Consider the following 19,108-nt stretch of genomic DNA (forward strand, 5'->3'; position numbering starts at 1 on the left):
CTAGTAGCCATTAAAATGAAAAAAAGATAAAGGCTCTAGGAGGCTTGGTATGGTCAGAATCACTTCCAGAGTTAACACTAAATAAATAAATTATGGTAAATGAGCCACCATAGCTGCTAGAGGGCCATGAAAATTTGTGTCCTGTGCTTTTAAGACTCATCTACCCATGTACTATCTGAAATCAAAGGAGTGCATGGGTTGGATTTTTCTTTTTAGCTCTCCTACCACACTGCTTGGCAAACAGAACATGATCAGAATTGCTGGCTTTGCACATATATTTATCTAACACTATAGATATCAAACATGATTTGTTATCAATTTTTATTTAAATGAAGACTGAACCAGATATGGATCTGGCCTATGTAGCCAAAAAGGTTCCACACCCATGCTTTAAATAAGGAAACAAATTGTAAGAACAATTGACACACCTTGTGAACCCCTCACAATATCATTTGTTAGCACAAGATGTATTTATTTATTTATTCATTTATTTGCTTTACTGACCTTTATTCTCAAGCTTTTCAGTAGGAAATTTTCCAGTTACAGAAACTGTATTAGATCATGTTAGGATACTCTCATATGCAGGCTGCTAATTATCTCTCCTCAAGCTTTTCACATCCTTTCTTACCTAAGCTGATGTCCTGCAGCTTGTCTTTGTCTTGTCTATCTTAGATTGCAAATTCTTCAAAGCAGGAAACAAGTCTCGCTGTTCATAAAGAGCCAGGCATATTTACCGCACTAAATACACATTAATACACTGTAATAATTGTGCCATTGTGACAACCCACTATTAAAGGTCATATCTGACCAGCAGCCAATTAATGGACTTCATTAATTATTTGTAGTAACAATGCTGCTTATTTCAAGCTGACTTTACTGAAAGCTACAACTAGTATCCTAAATTTAGTGCTCCTATTGGACTGTCAGAGCATGAACAGTTGGAATCAGTTTAAGGTGAGGTTTAAAAGACTGAATTAATTTACTTCAGTGTACACATCTGTGTTGGACATCCTGGGATAGGCTACACTATAAAATAATGCAAGGTAGAAAGCTGCATAAACACATCAGTTAATCAGGGATTATTCTAAGTTAAAAACATGGCACATGTAGTCCAGCACCCTGTTCTCACAGTGGCCAAAGAGATGCCCATGGGAAGCTACAACAAGAGTGGTAATAAACCACTTTAAACATGTTGCTTCTCTTAAAGTCAGTGCATGTATGTGCCTGTATAGCAAAATCATATTTCAAATTTCTTTTCAGTTGTACACTACCACCAATTTTTTTTTTACAACTATAATAACTGGCAGAAATGATTACCATTGTGAATTTGGGTTACCATTATGTATTTGGGTTAGACTGTTGTTCCAAATGGCTGCTTCTGGTTTCATCTTTAGCATTTTCTACTTTTAAATAACTTATTTCAACATTTTTTTGGGGGGGGGTAAAAACTGTTTTTAGCATGATTATTGTCAAGCTCACACTTATTTACTTTTGTTCTCTAATAGTAAGCCATTTCATTATCTCTTCTTTGAATAGTTCTTGGATGTGAACTACTAAGAGGTTTCTTAAAGAAGTTGAACAGTTGCTGAAACCGCGAGAAAATCTCCAATGATTTGCTTCAAATACTCTGATAGATGGACAGAGCATCATCTGGGCTGATCACCATGCAGATCCGTTAAAATAGCCACATCTAACCTCCTAATTCAGGTCCAAATCTTTAGACTTATAAAAAAGCCAAGTTAATATTACCACTGTGAGTGGAACTACTACTAAACTGCTATTTTAAGTGAGTGAAAACAAGCACCAGTCACTTTTAACAAACAGTATCATATATTATAGTACCTATAACTCTAGTGGAACCTGTAATTCATACTACTATAATTTATATGGTATGCACGTAGGCCCAGTTTACCAAACACACGTGTTTCCTGGAAATCATTTGTTAGGTGAGCATTCACACAAGTCCACAATTTCCATTTATTCTAATCTGTGATTTGCCTAATCCCTTTGTTCCTTCCCTCCATGGTTGCACCCAACCAGCAAAAGAGAGAAGGGAAAAACTGATTTGACCAATCTCTCCTGCACTCTGATTTGTCCACTTTCTTTCTCTCCTTCCTATCTCCATGGTTTCTACCCGAAAATGGCCACCACCAACATGCAAAGCACAAACAAATAAGGAAGTAAGGCAGTTGGCAAACTCAGCAAGTATGGATTATTGCCAACTGGAGATGGAATCAGCTTCTCCTCAGTGCAACATTTTGCTACTTGTTATAGGAAAGAATATCTGTAACCTGACAAGAACTTCAAAGTTTTAGGTATAGAAGACTAAGAAGAACCTTGTTCAAAATTGTTTTCTATAGTATTGGCTGATGAAATATGAACATCAAGGAAACGGCCTCATAAACACTATGCATTTATATGCACCCAGTGACACTGCAGAACCTAGTAGATATTAAGAAAATAGAGCTTAGATGGTTCTGTCCTTTCCTATCAGGCTAGTACCAAGAAGTGGTGGTGGGAGATTGTTCAGTTTCACTATGAGACTTCACTGCAGCATTCCTCTGCATCTTGTTTAACATATACCTGAGGAAGTCTGTGTGGAGATTTGACATAAGGTGTCACTACTATCTTCATATACACTCACTCACTCTCTCGACATATGTTTTCAACTTATTCAGGCCTTACAATCTTGCCACATTTCTGTAGCTTGGTGTAATCAAGTGTCAGATGAACTAAAGGAAAGCTGTGCCTGCATTCAAACAAAACTTTTGGTAACATTTGGGAAAATGTTGACAAACAGCAAAAATCTAATCAAATCTAATCAGGTACCATACCTAGCTTGCATCCAGCCTTTCGGCCAAAGTGGCTTCACCTCAGTCTCCATAAAGGCCTTGAGGTAATCTTCTGCAGATTGGCTTTTATTTGGCTCTAGCTCATAACATCCCAGTTTTATCTTGATAAGGTTACACAGCAATGACCTGTTGAAAGAAACCCGACAGCCTCAAGCACAACTGCTTTACCATGAACATGTCAAAAGTAATCTGTGTACACCTATCCTAGAACCTCACAAACCTCCCCCCCCCCCAACAGGATTTACTAGACTTCTTGTAGCTCCACTCCCCCTGCCTTTTCTACTATACCTTTTAGGCAAGCTACACTGTGCATCCTATTCTACATTATACAACAGTTTAGTTTTTCGTTCTTTTTGTTACAGCTATATCCTTGTTTCCATAACTCACAATTCATACAACCCAGGTTATCAAAGAACTCTGCAGTCCGTTGTTCCAAATGCTACACTGTCCACACTTAATATATTTAATATAAATATATTAAGCAAAACTGCTTTTGGATTACCCTTGCCATGGAATCAGATTTAAGAAATGTTGTTAAGCAAACAGAGAATGCATAAAACACAAAGGCATGGAATATGAGGGAGGAGGGGGAGGAAGGAATGGAAGTGACAACTGGTTTTGGGGTAGAAATTGGTACCGAGACGGCTCTGGTCGCCCTAACAGATGATCTCCGTAGACAGCTGGATCGAGGCGGGTCAGGACTGCTGATTCTTTTAGATTTGTCAGCAGCCTTCAACATGGTCAGTCATGAACTTTTGGACCACTGCCTTGCCGATGTGGGGATTCAGGGCACAGTCTGACAATGGCTGCGCTCCTTTATCTCAGGTCAGGGACAGTGGGTGGCGCTAGGGAAGGAGTTGTTGTCATGGCACTCCTTGGTGTGTGGAGTGCCGCAGGGCGCAATCCTTTCCCTGATGCTTTTCAATATCTTTATGTGTCTCCTTGCCCAGATTGTCTGGAGTTTTGGACTGGGTTGTCATCAATATGCTGATGACACCCAGCTTTATCTATTGATGGACGGCCGCCCTGACTCGAGATCACATTCATCCAGTGCTTAACCAGTTGCATTGGCTCCCGGTGGAGTACAGGGTCAGGTTTAAGGTGCTGGTTTCGACCTTTAAAGCCCTATGCGGCCTAGGACCCTTGTACCTACAGGACCACCTCTCCTGGTATGCCCCGAAGAGGACCTTAAGGTCCATAAATAACAACACTTTGGAGGTCCCAAGCCTCAAGGAGGTTAGATTGGTTTCAACTAGGGCCAGGGCCTTTTCAGCACTGGCCCCGATGTGGTCAAACGCTCTGTCACAAGAGACTAGGGCCCTGCAGGATCTGACATTTTTCCGCAGGGCCTGCAAGACGGAGCTGTTCCGCCTGGCCTTTGGCTTAGACTCACTCTGACCCCTTATATGGGATTTGGTATATAAGTTTTCCCTTGGCTTTTTTGCTGGCCCATGTAGGACCAGCATGGATAGCTGGCTCGGGTGAATATCTGATATTTCCTCCCTTTACTGTCTTGATTTATGGGCTGCTACTAAAATGAGGCTGCATTTTAAGCTGTATTTTAAGCAGTATTTTAATTGTTTGTTGTTGTTGTTGTTTTTCTATTACATTTTATTGTAATTCATATTTGGTGCTAGCTGCCCTTAGCCTGGCCCTGGCCAGGGAGGGCAGGGTATAAATAAAAATTATTATTTATTATTATTAATAATAATAATTTAAAAAAACAGGCGCTTTCCCATCCCCAAAATGGAAACCAAAGAGGACTACTGCATCACAGCAGTAAACCAGACAACCGATGTCTGAGGCTGTTGTCCCGACTAAATGCTTTCTGAATTGTTGCTTCACCAGCAAATGGGAAGTTAGACCCAATTGGGAGGGTACAGCAAATAAAACAAAAGGTGCAGATGTCCATATTTTGCTAAGGAACAAAGGAGATTGCTTTGCACCCACACTTTCCTATTTCCCCTCTGCAATTACTGAGACAGGAGCCAATACATGTTAAATTGTGAGAGTCAGTTGTATGCTCTAAACATCTAAGCTATTTGTACCGGGCAGTAGAATAGCCAAGAATAATAATCTAGGCAACTGAAATTCAAAGGAGCTTCACATAATCCAAATAAATATGATCCAAATAAAAGCAAAGGTCCTGGAATTAGAACTGCTGGCATAGCCGAATATAGGAAGCACTAGTAAGGGGAAGAATGGGCAGGTATATACCATAACATAGGTACATAGTATGTAAAGTACTATATGCACCATACATTCCATAGCACCTGGGAAGTATTTTGGGTAACCTAGTAAGGTTTTATTATTCGGCTCCATTTCCCTAATGCATCTGAATGAGAAGTGATGCAGGTACGAATCAGTGCTTAAACACAATGGAAAGCATGATGAGGGTCAATAAAATGAAGCTGAATCCGAACAAAACAGAGGTCCTGTGGGTAAATGGTTCTCAGATCTGGGAATTGGGTGCCTTGTCTATTCTAGATGGAACTGCATTCTCCCTGAAATAACAGGTGCATAGTTTGGGGTACTTCTTGAACTGGCACTGGAGACTCAGGTGATCACAAGACATTTGAAGGAGCCCCTTCTGGTGGTGCCACAGCTGCTCAGATTCATCTGGCATCCATCAAGAAAAGGGAATTCTCTGCAGTGACATGTATTTGGGGAAAGTTTCCTTTTGAGATTCACTACTTTCAGTAATGTGTTTTCCACTGGCCATTAAAAATATGCTTGTTCACCTAAGCATTTTTTTCCAATTATTGATTGCCAAGCCACTTATTTTTGCCTACTTTTGATTCTCTGCTTTTATATTTTGTGTTTTAAGACATTATTAAATTATGTTGTACGCTGATTTGTCACTTTAAGTGAACAGCAGCACATAATTCCTTTCAATAAATAAATAAAGAATACAAGTGAATTAATTTTAATCTCATTAGCCTTCTAAACGTTATACCCTTGTACATTATACTAGCCACAAATCAGTTTGAATTTGTGACAACTATAATTGTGCATTTATTGGGATGCGGGGAGACTTAGAAACAGGAATTGCTAGCACTCCTCTTTCTGGCAGTCAGGGTGTGCAGTAGGTCAAGTTAGATTGTGATGTGACAATTGCGATGCAATGACTAAAAAGGACATTGCAGTGGACAAGCAAGCAACATGATACCATACCTCACTGTCTCATCCCAGCGGAATTTCTTTCTTGGACCTGCAACCCTTTTTCCTGGCTTCTCATCCTCCTCCTCCTCAGAAGCATTCTTGTCTCGTTCATCTTCTGCTTGCATTCTAGAACAAAAGAGCAATTATGTTTCTGGCAACGATATACCTTTGGACTTATTTATGCAACATTATTTTCAGAAGAAGTTGCTTGCTATTATCGGATATTTGAATGGCCATCTGTACAGTCCCATGTATGGGTCCTCTCCCTGTGCAAAGCAAGCCTAATGAACACCCTAGAGCTCTAGCCATTTAAGAGGAAAATTAATTATATTTGAATGCTTTGGGCGGCAAGGTGAGCACCTTCTCCCTGAGTTCTTTCGCAACTACTGTGAAAATTACCAATTGAAAGGTGCGAGAGTCACATGCAGCAAGCAAAAGTTTTTGTGTGCAACTGTACAAATGATCATATGAAGAGCAATAGTTGCAGACAAGCAATCTTCTTTCCTATATGGTCTTGGGGCAGTCCCAAATAGGGGTGACTGGCTAGCTGACACACCCTTGGGATGGATGATGTGTTCTCAAGCAAATAAGGACTACAAGATTGCTCAGCCAAAAGCTGTATCTTCCCAGTGCACACACATTCAGAGCATGATGTTTTAAACACAGAAGGCGTCAACCATATAAAAAAGGTGTCAACCATGATAGCAAAAAAATAAATAAATCCTCTTGACAACACATTGAAGGTGACAAGACTTCTAGTGCAATGGCTCTTAACACCAGCCATAAACGGTATATTTACTAGCTTGTGGTAGTGGAACCATGGAAATGGTTGGTTTAAAATAGTGCCTAGCGGTCATTTCCTCTCACAAGGAGACCTAACTAGGATACAGCATCCTTGTTTAGTGAACTTCAGGGAATGCAGGTAAAAGTGCCTTTCTAAGGTCATGACCAACTGCGGTAAGTATTTTCCGTAGGAGTACCACAGGCATGCAAGAAATGTAGGAAGAAAAACACATTAGAAACCATAAAGTGAGACAATAAAAGAAACAAAAAAATAGGGAACTAAGTTCTGTCATGGAGAAACTTTCTTTAGCTGCTACAAATTCAGTCAGAAGAGAGCTGAGTGGGAAAGCATTTGTTCTAAATCTGAAAACATGTGTAGATCTACAAAATCTCCTTTAAGAGCAGGGGATATATGCACTCCCTTATAACAGCTCTAGAAAGTTTCCAAAGTTTATGCTTTGCACGGGTGAGGAACCCATATGTGGAACTATACAGAGAACATAAGGAGCTTCAGCTTCTAATTATACATACAATTGTGTGACTATCATGCTCCCTGCAACACAATAACTCTAGTTCCGAGTTCATTACATTATTGCAAATTCTTCCTACACTGTTATTGGGAGTGTAACAGATTCCCAAGGGCACCTGTTGTATTTTAGATGAGATATACAGTATTTATAGTTTTGCTGTTTGCTTTATATTCTGCTATTATTATTTTTTTGTAAACAGTTTGGGTAATAAGTGATATGTAAATATAAGAAATAACATAAATAAGCAAGTACTTACCTTGGCTACTCCATACCAATACATTTTCCCATAGTAAAGAATGTGGCCCAGGAGACTGCTAGTGCTCCCTGTGGCTTTACTGCCATGGCTAGCGATTCTTTTTAAAAAAAGAATTAAAAGTTATTTTGAGAACTGCATTTAAAAGAGAATTTCTAGCTGCAGCAACAAAGCTGCAGCAGCACTAGCAACCTCCTAGGCCACCATCTCCAGAACACCTTGCTCTGCAGGAGCCCTGGCCCTTCCTCAGACCAAGAAAGAGGAGAAGGAGACCTGGAGGCAGTGACACAACCAGTGCTGCTGCTGCATTAGCAGCAACAAAGCAATTGACAAGGAAGGAAGGAAGGGAGGTAGAGAAGTAAGCAGGACTCAGGCACCTGCCTTAGGTGGTGCAATATCTTTCACTGGCCCTGTTAGGAGATGGCATAATTCAAAAGAGCAACCACAAAACAGATACAGAAGGCCACAAGTACACCCCTCCAGATAAAGTGCTAGCATTTGCATAACCCTACTTTCCTCCATAAATCTTCCACATAAACCAAGTGAGATATATCTGGGTAATGCACATACTTGGCATTCTTGGCCTGACTGTGTGCATGGCAGTCTTCCTGATATTTGTATAGTTGTTCAGGCATGACACAGCTGACAGCCAATTTCAATTTTTGCAATGGTTCCTTCAGACGGTCATCCTGAGAAAACACAATCATTAGTAACGCAAGCAGTCTTGCCAACTGATTTATGTATTGCTTCTCAGAGACTGCACAGTTCCCCTTCATCCTAAACCACCTCAAACATTTTTCAACTTCTGAAACAACTTGGATTGGGGGGGGGGAGCTACTGGAACCCTTTAATTCTGCTTTCATCAAGAATGAAGTTAGCCTATCATATTACCAATAAGAGCTTGCGTTTAATCTTTTAATATGATAAAAATGATAAAGAACCAAAAAATGAGGTTCATGGTTTCTTGCCGAACAAAACAGAAGTAGTAAATCAAGGTTTGTTCTTGGCTTTGAGCTTGTGCTTCATTTGGAGAGAAAACTATAAGCCCAGGTTCACACATCAAATGACAAGACAATGTCTTGATTCACAGCCCAGCCAGGAGTCAGACAGGAGCAGAGTGCTCTTACTAATTAAACCATGATTTAAAATTAACTCTATTTGACATCACATATATAAAACATCAGTGGCTTAATTCTACAGAGAACCCAGCCTAGTCCATCTTCTACAGCCCATGCTAAAATATACAACTGCTGCAGGTATGCTTACCTGGACATTGAGGTGCAGTTTCTTCAAACGCTTTATCAGTGTGTCCTTACTGCACGGCACAAAAGCCTCGAGGTGAGAGTATACTCCATTGCGGATGGTAGGACTCAATTCCTGTAACTGCAACTCAATACTGACAAATAAATCAGAAAGTCACAATTAATGAGAAAAATTTGACCACCGCTTCTACTTACTGTTCATAAAAAGGGCATTTATGTTATACAGACAGAGGAACTGCAATACTAGAATTGTTTTCCCCTGCATGCATTAATATAACTGTATCATGAGACAGGATTGGCTATACTCATCTTTCAGGCTCTGACAGGGTAGCCAGAACAGAAGTATAGCCCTTAGAATAGGTATAGATGTGGATTACATAAACAGCTGTGTGTTCTGCATTAAATTGCCCTAGCTACAGGAAACAATTAATACCCATTGTTTCATACATAATGTAGTATATCTCCCACCACATTCAATGTCCCTCCCTTCCCTCTGAGGTAAAAATTTAGACTAAACTCTCTTTTTGCTGCTATTACTTCATTAAGCACCATGTGGTGAATGCTACATCATATGTAAAAATATAGAAGAAGAGTTTGGATTTGATATCCCACTTTATCACTACCCTAAGGAGTCTCAAAGCGTCTAACATTCTTTCCCTTCCTCCCCCACAACAAACACTCTGTGAGGTGAGTGGGGCTGAGAGACTTCAAAGAAGTATGACTTGCCCAAGGTCACCCAGCATGTGGAGGAGCGGAGACACAAACCCGGTTCATCAGATTATGAGACTACCGCTCTTAACCACTACACCACACTGGCTCTCTATAGCCATCAAATAAACATCTTACGTAGATTAATTCAGAAGTATCAGCTGCCACACTATGATTATGTAAGTTTCCAGACTTGTACAATACAAATTCAGAAGAATTTAAACACAGTAGTTTTCCCTTGTAAATCAAAAGATTGTCAGCAAATGAACAATACTAATTAAATTTCTATGGGTAACTTAAAGCTTTTCTGTCCTGGACACTGTCATCTGCTCTGCTCCTGGATCTGATCTGTTGGGCAGGGAGGCAGATAAAAGTGCTTCCTCAGAGCGACTGCTCTTAATCAAGGGCAACAAGTGCAAGGCAGCCAGAACCACCACTGACATGGGTAAGGAGCTATAATTCTTCTAGACAGCCAGAACCTGTGCAGACAGACTTGTATAACTGTGTTACAAGAACTGCAACTTTAAGAACATGTGCATACTTTCCCCTCTTCCCTCTCATTCATTTTTCCTTGTATGCCTGATAGTTTTAGGCTGCAAACCTGGGAGCAGAGGCCATCTTAGTACTGATTTCTGTAAGCCGCTCTTGAGAGCCACTCGGACTAAAGGGTAGGGTATAAACATCTTAAAATAAAAACAATGAATAAATGAAGTCTGTTTACTTCATGGCCTAGAAATTGACCAGGACAACCATTCTGTTGCATAAGCACAACATTTTCCTCAAAACCAAGGGAACACTTACTCAAGCAAGATATTATTCATGTCCTGTGTGAAGAATTTTTTTCTGCCTTCTTTATCAAAGAGCTTGGCAGCCTAGAAAGAGCAATAAAAACACAGGTACCTTGAGTACACTTAAAAATCTTCAGAGTTTTATGATTGTGTGTGTGTTTATGATTTTGTGTGTGTGTGTGTGTGTGTGTGTGTGTGTGTGTAAAGGTAAATCACCCCTGGACAGTTAAGTCCAGTCAAAGGTGACTATGGGGTGCTATGCTCATCTTGCTTTTCAGGTCGAGGGAGCCGGCGTTTGTCCACAGACAGCTTTCCAGGTTATGTGGCCAGCAGGACTAAACCACTTCTGGCACAACAGAACACTGTGACAGAAGCCAGAGCATGCACTGAAATGCTGTTTACCTTCCCTCTACAGTGGTACCTATTTATCTACTTGCACTGGCCTGCTTTCAAACTGCTAGATTGGCAGAAGGTGGGACAGAGCAACGGGAGCTCACCCCATCAAGCGGATTTGAACTGCCAACCTTCCGATCAGCAAGCCCAAGAGGCTCAGTGCTTTAGAATTAGACCACAGTGCCACCTGCATCCACCACACCCACACACAGTTACCCTCTGCTGACTAATCATAAGATGTAACCACCAACGATGTGACAGAGAAGTTGATCCTGCAAAACCTGGCCTTAGCTCCCTTTGCAGCATTTCTGTTACAACCATATCCTAGATCAGTTAGTAATGATGTATGCATAATGCATACAAGGATGTATGCCTTATGTATGCATTATCAAATTATTTTGAATAGTTTTTTATTAGGAAATGGTAGGGATAATGTATTGCTGATGTGTGTGCGTGCTTTTGTTTATATGTATTCTAGTTTTACATGCTGTGTTGTGCATCAAAAAAGTATACAAATCAAGTGACTGACCTGCCATTTACAGTCTCTTGTAAGAAACAACAAATAGCATCAGAGAAGAAATTGCAGCATTTGCAAGTTTAATACAAACTGTTAATGACACATAACTAGAGGAGAATAAGTCTACCACTCACCCAGTGACACTGAGTTGTTTCCAATGGTGTAAGTCAGCTGATGGAAAAATTCCACCAGCAGAACAGAGAGGGAACAACTTCAGGTGATTCCCCCTCATTCCTACAGCCCCCGCTCTAAATCTGCTCCAAAGGGTAATGGAACCCCACACAAATAGGTGCAAGGAGGAGGGGGAATAGCTGAAAATTGCTTCCTTCCCCATTTCAGTGACAGAAGCCTTACTGTTAGGAACATAGGAAGCAAGCTTATACCAAGTGAAACCATTGATGCCCCTAGCTCAGTACTGACAATACTGACTAGCTCTCCAGGGTTTCAGGAAGGGGTCTCTCTGCACTAGCTTGAGATGGGATTGAACCTGGGAGCTTTTGCAAAGCAGAGGTTCTACCATCGAGCTATGGCCCTTTCCCATTAGCTCAGCCACACCACCAGATTCAAACCAATGTTTCTAATGTTACTCTTAATACTACAAATATTGCCAGCCTTAATGTTAAGCAATTTGGGTTGTAACAACTCTCTGCAAAATTCAGCACCAAGAAAGCCACACTCACAGTTCTGAGGTCTTCAATGCGCTTCTCCAGGTGTGCTGGAAGACCTTCTGGGAGGGCAGGCACCTGTTTCAGTGTCAAGACCTCAGAGGTATGGGAGGGCTGAGTGACATTTCCATTCTCCCCTGATGGCTCAGATATTGGGCTACCATTAGAAGTGCCATCAAGTAACCTATCCAAGTCAATGTCTCCCAGCATCTCCACAGCAATTTCGGCTTCCTGTAGGAGCTCACGCTCACTTGTGCTGCTAAAAATGGAAAGGACTGGATCTGTGATGATGAGGTTCAAGTCAGATACATCATTTCCACCAGTGGCAGGAGCAGCAGAAAGTTTGTTAGGTGTAGAGGTGGTCACTGACACTGTGGGGTTCAAGTTAGCTTCTTTCTTCTTAAAGGCTTCCTTCTCCTTCTGAAACTTCCGCAGCATTGCAGCAACTGAAAGAGAGTCCTTGTACATCTTTTTCTTTTTCTTTTCAGATTTGTGTGAATTTAAGGCCATTACCCTGAAAAACAAAACCACACAGAGAGAGAGAATATATAAGCAGTTAGGAAGAATTAAGTTCACTCAACTTAATTCCCATTTAGTAAATAATCTGGAGTCTAGTTTTAGTTAACATCTCTGTATTCCGCAGTGTATGAGTAACATAACATACACTGAACTAGTAACTTTTCTAACATGAGGAGTTTAGAGTTTTGTGATCTCATATTAGTTTTGACTAATGTGCTCTGGAGGGGAAAATACTAAAGAACTCTTGAATGTGGAAAGTTGAAATTTAATTATGCAATTTTTCCTTTGGTGTCTATTGAGATTTAGCAGTATCATATTTATGTGAACTTTGGGAAAGCACTCTTTTAGAAGAGGGTGTATGGGGTGTTAGGGGATGGATAGTACCTCTGCTGGCAAACACACTGTGCTCCTTCTGGGGTAGTTTGTCCACCTTTGATCCCTATCCTGCACTCAGCTCTCACCTATGGCTCCTAGAAGCTATCAGCATGCAACAGTGGCCGCACCCTGAGAACAGCTTAAGTGGCTGAGTAAACTAGGTGAGGGTAGCCAATGGGTCTCAAACACTCAGTGAGTTAGGGACTTCCTTGCATGTGAAGACAGGCTCTGGCAGATTGAGTGGATGAGGCCAAAAGTGGGTCCAACAGTCAAGAAGGCGATTTCTGCACATGGTGCAAATGGAAGTGAGGGGCAGATGGGGCTCGTCAACATGGGAAGGAAGCAGTGTTAGAAACTGGGATAGAAAAGCTAGGAGCTAAATGGCACCTTAAACCTAGGTTATGGGCACAACTACTGAATGTCCAGGCAAGCTTTTTTATACCAAGAATACAAAGCTGAAAATGAATGAACTGCAGCTAAAATATTATGTTCATTTTTCACATGGTCTAGTCCTTCCCCTGCCCTCCCCCCTAATATTCTTAAGAGGGTCTCTCCTCCAGTCTTCAGACAGAAGCTGAAAGTGGGGAGGCAGAAAAAGCTCCTCCTTTCCTTCCACTCCACAGTTTTAATCTGAAATCTTAGGTGCAGTACTGTGCCCAGAGCTCAGAAACTGCTCACGCTGATAAAATTCCGTGTCCCAAAATACGCCTAGAACAATGGGAGTTTCGAACACTGGAAGGAAGCCCATCTAGGAGAAGCAAAACTCTGGTCTTAAACCACCATTGCCTTATGGGATATCTTCAGCAGGAGAAAAGGCTAAGGAATAAACCATACACAAAGCTAAAGTGGAGTCCCTAAGATGGTGGGAAGGCGCCTTGTATGCCTTCTGGCAATTCCTGCAGCCAGGCTGCTGCCAAATGTATTGCTCTGACTTCATTTGGACCACATCAACACAGCCAAGAGGGGAGTCTTGTCATCTAGGCAGCCCAGGACCTCTGTACACACTGCCCAGGCTTGCACCCTGGGGAGGTCACTTCAGTGTTGCTAATGCAGTGGTTAGACCTTCACCCCTGGAGACGCACTCTACTGTCCCTCAAGACAGACAGATGCCAACAAGAAGCTCTAGCCATTCTACTGCTAGGTTTGTGCAGGAAACCAAAGGGGGGTGGAACACCGCAAAATCCCATCCTTTGTCCTATTCATGACTATGTCACAACTTGATTTTAATTTATTTAAATGAACAGCAGCTCAAAGTAAAAACTAACAGGAGTAATTTAACATTTGCTCTTGGCATCTCCTCCTCAAGAGGTCCGGAGGGTGACAACAAGAGAACAGGCCTTCTCTGAAGGGCTCCCCGTCTGTGGAATGCTCTCCCTAGGGAAGTTTGCCTGGCGCCTTCATTATACACCTTTAGGTGCCAGGCAAAATCGTTCCTTTTTTAACCAGGCTTTGGGTAGATTTGATTGACATCCTATGCCCTTTTAAAATGTGTGTGTTGGGTTGCTGCTGTCTTTATTTTGATTATGTATTTCGTGGTTTTATATTCTGATTTTATTCTGTGAGCTGCCCTGAGACCTGCAGGTACAGGGGGGCATGTACCGTAAATTCAATAAATAATAATAAATAAATTCACTAAACCAGGATACGCTCTTGTAAAATTAGTGTAATATGCACCCCAACTGCCGAGAAACTTTCATCTTCCGAGGTTTTTTCTCCTTCTCTGCCTCTTCCTCTTTCCGTTTGCGCTTCTTCATGCCATGGTCCTCGCCATCTTTCAGTTTAACTACCTAAACACGGGGGGGGGGGGGGGGAGAGCAGCACACCATTACTTCAATCATGAAATAGCATTCTATTATGGAATTAAGATTGTAAGCGTTTTATTATGGGATTAGAACAAGATCCATGTAATCTTTCCAATAGTCAAATGCTTCTGGAACCTTACAAGTACGGTAAGATGATAAAGAGCTACCTCCAATTTGTCCTTCCATCATTATTCTTCACTTTACAAGCAATCACTTGTCATATGTAGAACATAATACCATGCCCATGATCAGCATTTCTGGAGGGGGCTAGGATTAGACAGAACGTTCTTCCACTAGCAAATAAGTATGTGAGGCCCCCCAAAAGCACCAGCAAAAGCTTGTGCAGCGGACGAACTACCACCTACAGTGTTGCTGCCAGCAGCAGCCAGCCGAGGACCCTGAAACAGGGTGTTAATGGGGCAGAGTGGGTTGTCTATGGATCTGTTGCATTTTAAACAGGTCCATTTCCCAGAGAGAAACCCTCTCTGGGCCTCTGTACTGCATGAGCCTGCAACTCCACACAACTGCCTGCCTTAGGTGTCATGAGCTGACAAGACTGCAGATACAGTGAAAGATCCACCACTTCATGCTTCCCTGACCCCTCCTAGGATTGGCAAGCTCCAGGGTGATCCTATATATGTCTACACAAAAGTAATACAGAGTTTTCGTGGGACTCTGTGTATATAGGACTGCAGTCAAAGTTACGCATGGGTGGGTTACAGAGATTGCATTACAGCAGCACTGCAGCATCTGCACCAACTCACTATTCTTTTCTAGGCACAATTCAAGGTGCTGATTTTGACCTTCTTTTCATAACAGTTAAAATCAAATGGGGAGAGGCTACAACTCAGCTTTGCTTGCAGAAGATCTCAGGCTCAATCCCTAGCATTTCTGGATGGTAGGACTTCAGGAAGCAACTGTGAAACACACTTCTTACTAAGAGTAGACAGTTTTGAGCTAGATGGATTAATTCTCTGACTCAGTAAATTCAGCTTCACACATTCATCAAGCATCTTCTTAGAATCTTCAAAAGCAAGGGGACATAGAGACAGCCAGCTAAATGAACATAAATATTGTGGTATTTGTATTAAATAGTATGTTTACTTTAATGTGAAAACTGAAATACTTCAACGTAATAAGTGAGGTGCTTTAAAATCTGCACAGCAAACCTGTGACATCTCTAAATTTTTCTTGGAATAAATTATTTACTCACTTTAGATGGTCTATTTTTTTTGCTTTCTGTTAAGTCTTCCTCTTCAGAATCAGATGCTTGCCGGAACTGCAGAGTCCCAGTGTTTATGTAAAACCCTCCATATTTAGTAGTTAAGGATGCAGGTACCAATTCATCATACTGGGAAGGAAATAGAAGGTTTAGGTCAAGAGATCATTACCATTTTGTTAATATGGAAATAATGCATTTGCTATACCGCCATACAATGAAAAGGATATTAAACTAACCAAATACAGTAATAACACCATACTAGTGTGGAGAAAATAACTGCCAGGACTGTACAACTCACAAAGCATATTAAAAACAGAATAATATTTGGATGAAGGCAATGCTGAGATACTGCAGTGCTGACAACATTATATCCACATACAAAAATAGATTAATCTCAAACCATTACATACATTGGCTGTAACATAGCAGAGCCATGACATAATGTAAAGCTATTAGGGTAAATGTGAAAATTTATATTAATCTATTATCAATGTTTTGTAAAGCCAGCTGGAAAACAGAAAATCTCAAGATCCCTCATCAAGTGCCTCTAGCCAATATCAAATGCCATCCTAATTTCTATAACTTACCAGGGCACATTGGCAAGCGTCCAAGAACATTAGTGGCACAATTGTTTCTGGCACATATGGTAAATCATAAAAATTAACCATCTCACTATAATTCCATGCTTAACAGGTTGACAGGCTTAAATGTTGACATTTAACAAGATTTAGCTCACATCACATTCTAGAAACATCACACTAAGTTTGCAATTCTAAACACACTTCCTAGGCAGCAAGCCCCATTGAACACAATAGGATTTCTTTCCAAATAAAATATAGTGTAAACCATTTGCCTTTTAGCTTTTCTCTCAGACCCAGGAGATAATTTTATTTTAAAACATTATATGCTGCTTTTTAACACACAATGGTACTCAAGGATAAATTTGATTATTTTAATAATTTTTATATGAACTACAGAATAAATAGAAATCATTACAACAAAAAATGTAAGTAAACCTTAGCCATAGCTTCCCAAACAAAGGCAGCTGAATACAAGCTGAAATAAAAAGGTCTGCTTACAAAAAGAAGACAGAGAACACTTCCTGACATCTATTGGCAGATTGTTCCAAATAAGACCAGAGTCAGACTTTGAGGATGCTCAGCACAGTGCCAAATATGCCACTCCAACACCACCCCAATGAGGGCAGGACTCAGAACTGCTTGTGACAGCAGAAGTGACTGCTGTCACACGCTTTTTCTGCCATGGGCAGCAACGGCACCACTCACTATCCTCCCCTCACCCCAATATATGCTTCAGCCATGGATGGGAGGCAGTGCTTTTGAACAGGAGCCAAATTTGGCCCCTATCCACAGTGACATCCCACTATCTTAAATTAATGAAAATGCAATGTCCCAGCCTTAAATCTATAGCTTTCATAGATCTATAGTGCTACCCAGACTATAGATCTATGAACTCAATAAATTTCATATATCCATGGGCCAGGGCATTACATTCTGGGTAATTTTAAATGATGGGTGGCCACCACAGATGGGAACCAAATTTAGAACTTATTCAAAAGTTTGTATTTGATACTTACCAAAAGGGTGAAGGGAAGTCAAAGGCTCAGTAGAGCCTAAAATATTATGATTTTCTTTTTTATGATTTTGTATGTTTATACCTTGTTTGTATAGTATGGGGAATGGGAATAACAAGGTATGTAAATGTGTTTATTTTGCATTTGTTTGTTCTTTATAAATTCTGAATAAAAACTTAATGGGGGAAAAAAAACAAAAGTGGTACTGCTATAAAGCACCTGGGGGCGCAGCCGGGAGGGCGGTGAATGGTGGTGTTGCTGCGTCAGAGCAATGAGGGGGCCCTGGCCAGCACCTGACCTGGCCAACTGCTTTTTCTGGGCCTAGTTCCAAAGGCCAGAACCCCAGCATAAAGGCTTTGCTCTTAGTCACTGATGTTGTAAATTGTTGTGATATAGGCTAAAGCCAGACTGCTAAATGCAACCTGTGTGAGAACTGATATGTGAACTAATCCCCCTTTCCACAAAGTAGATTAAAAGAGCATGAAGGCATTTGATGTAATTTCATCTCTAAAGTGAAAAAGGTTTGCAAACTGCTAGTGCTGGAATCGTGATCATAGGCAAACCCCTGAACACTGATTGGAATGATTGAAAGAGGGCAGCATACAAGTTAACAAATAAATTTTACTCACAGCCTCTGAATTATCAATGAAAGGATCAGTTTCATCATAACCATAGCCTATGTCTATTAGATCCTGAACACGGTCCTTCCGATGCTTGTGGCTCTTTCCACCCTGCAACACAATATTTACAACTTGAAACCACTGAGGTACTGGTGCCAACCAAGTTAATATATGGCAGACACAGGCACTATAGGGCATCGGACAGGGGAAACTTTTGGTGCTACTTCAGTACTGACACAATCAAGCAATTTACAGTATAGCAGAAAATAATGTATCTTGCTGCTGCATTCAAGTTCTCAAAATCCACAATCCTCATACAAAAATATAGGCATGAAAGTTTATACTAGATAACTCTTATAGTCACAGGTTAACAATTCCAAGCTTAACAGCTCAACAATGACAATTCCGTGACCTCATTCTAGACAGGATTTCATTTATGAAAGATTATGATAGGTTAGAGGTTAAGATAGACTAAATAGAGAGTAGTGTGGCTGGAGATGGATGAGTAGGATTATGCTGAATAACAAATATTATTTATATCTTCTTCTTCTTCTACAAAAAGTACCCAGAATGATGAAAAATTAAATTAGTCCATTCTCTCAATACAATTTCTTATTTAAAAATATAATTGACTTTATTTTGTTTTTCTTTCAGCTGCCCTCCACACTAAGCAAATGGCTGCTGTGCTGGGTGAGCTATAACCCGCTATGTCTAACCACAACAAACCAAGGCTTTCTAGTTTCCAGAACACCCTGTTGAAATATGTAGCCACCAATTTTATCTTGCTCCCTATGCAGGTAGTCTAACCACTGGGGGCAAGGAGGAGTAAGCATAAAGGGGACTTTGTTTATTGCAACTGGCCCAACATGTCATTGTAATCCCAGAACAACAATTATGTATCCAGTGGCACTGGAGTTCCATGTGTTGTCTCTCTGTAGCCTCTTTCCATCAAGAAGTAGAACTGCAGCCAAAATCTAACAATATTAACTAAGTATTATAACACATGTGACACCATGAACTAAATTATATGATAAATTAAGATAACTGAATTCTTCAGAATGCA

The 19,108-nt window shown here is 40.7% G+C and overlaps 1 protein-coding gene across 2 annotated transcripts in view; it reads right to left on the reverse strand.

Moving 5' to 3' along the window:
• UBN2 (ubinuclein 2) overlaps positions 1–19,108 on the reverse strand; it is a 51,244-nt gene that overhangs the window by 21,696 nt on the left and 10,440 nt on the right. For both annotated transcript variants that reach the window (XR_014012027.1, XM_081209488.1), the window contains exons 3-11: positions 18,055–18,156; positions 15,823–15,960; positions 14,482–14,594; positions 11,929–12,427; positions 10,352–10,422; positions 8,847–8,976; positions 8,151–8,269; positions 6,027–6,140; positions 2,835–2,978 (exon numbers count right to left, since the gene is read on the reverse strand). Coding sequence is in view for 1 of the 2 variants with exons in the window: in XM_081209488.1 (XP_081065614.1) it covers positions 2,835–2,978; positions 6,027–6,140; positions 8,151–8,269; positions 8,847–8,976; positions 10,352–10,422; positions 11,929–12,427; positions 14,482–14,594; positions 15,823–15,960; positions 18,055–18,156 (1,430 nt within the window). In the remaining variant the exon portion in view is untranslated. The remainder of the gene's footprint in view (positions 1–2,834; positions 2,979–6,026; positions 6,141–8,150; positions 8,270–8,846; positions 8,977–10,351; positions 10,423–11,928; positions 12,428–14,481; positions 14,595–15,822; positions 15,961–18,054; positions 18,157–19,108) is intronic.

Source organism: Podarcis bocagei (genome assembly GCF_964188305.1).
Source record: "Podarcis bocagei genome assembly, chromosome: 10".
NCBI classification, from domain to species: Eukaryota; Metazoa; Chordata; class Lepidosauria; order Squamata; family Lacertidae; genus Podarcis; species Podarcis bocagei.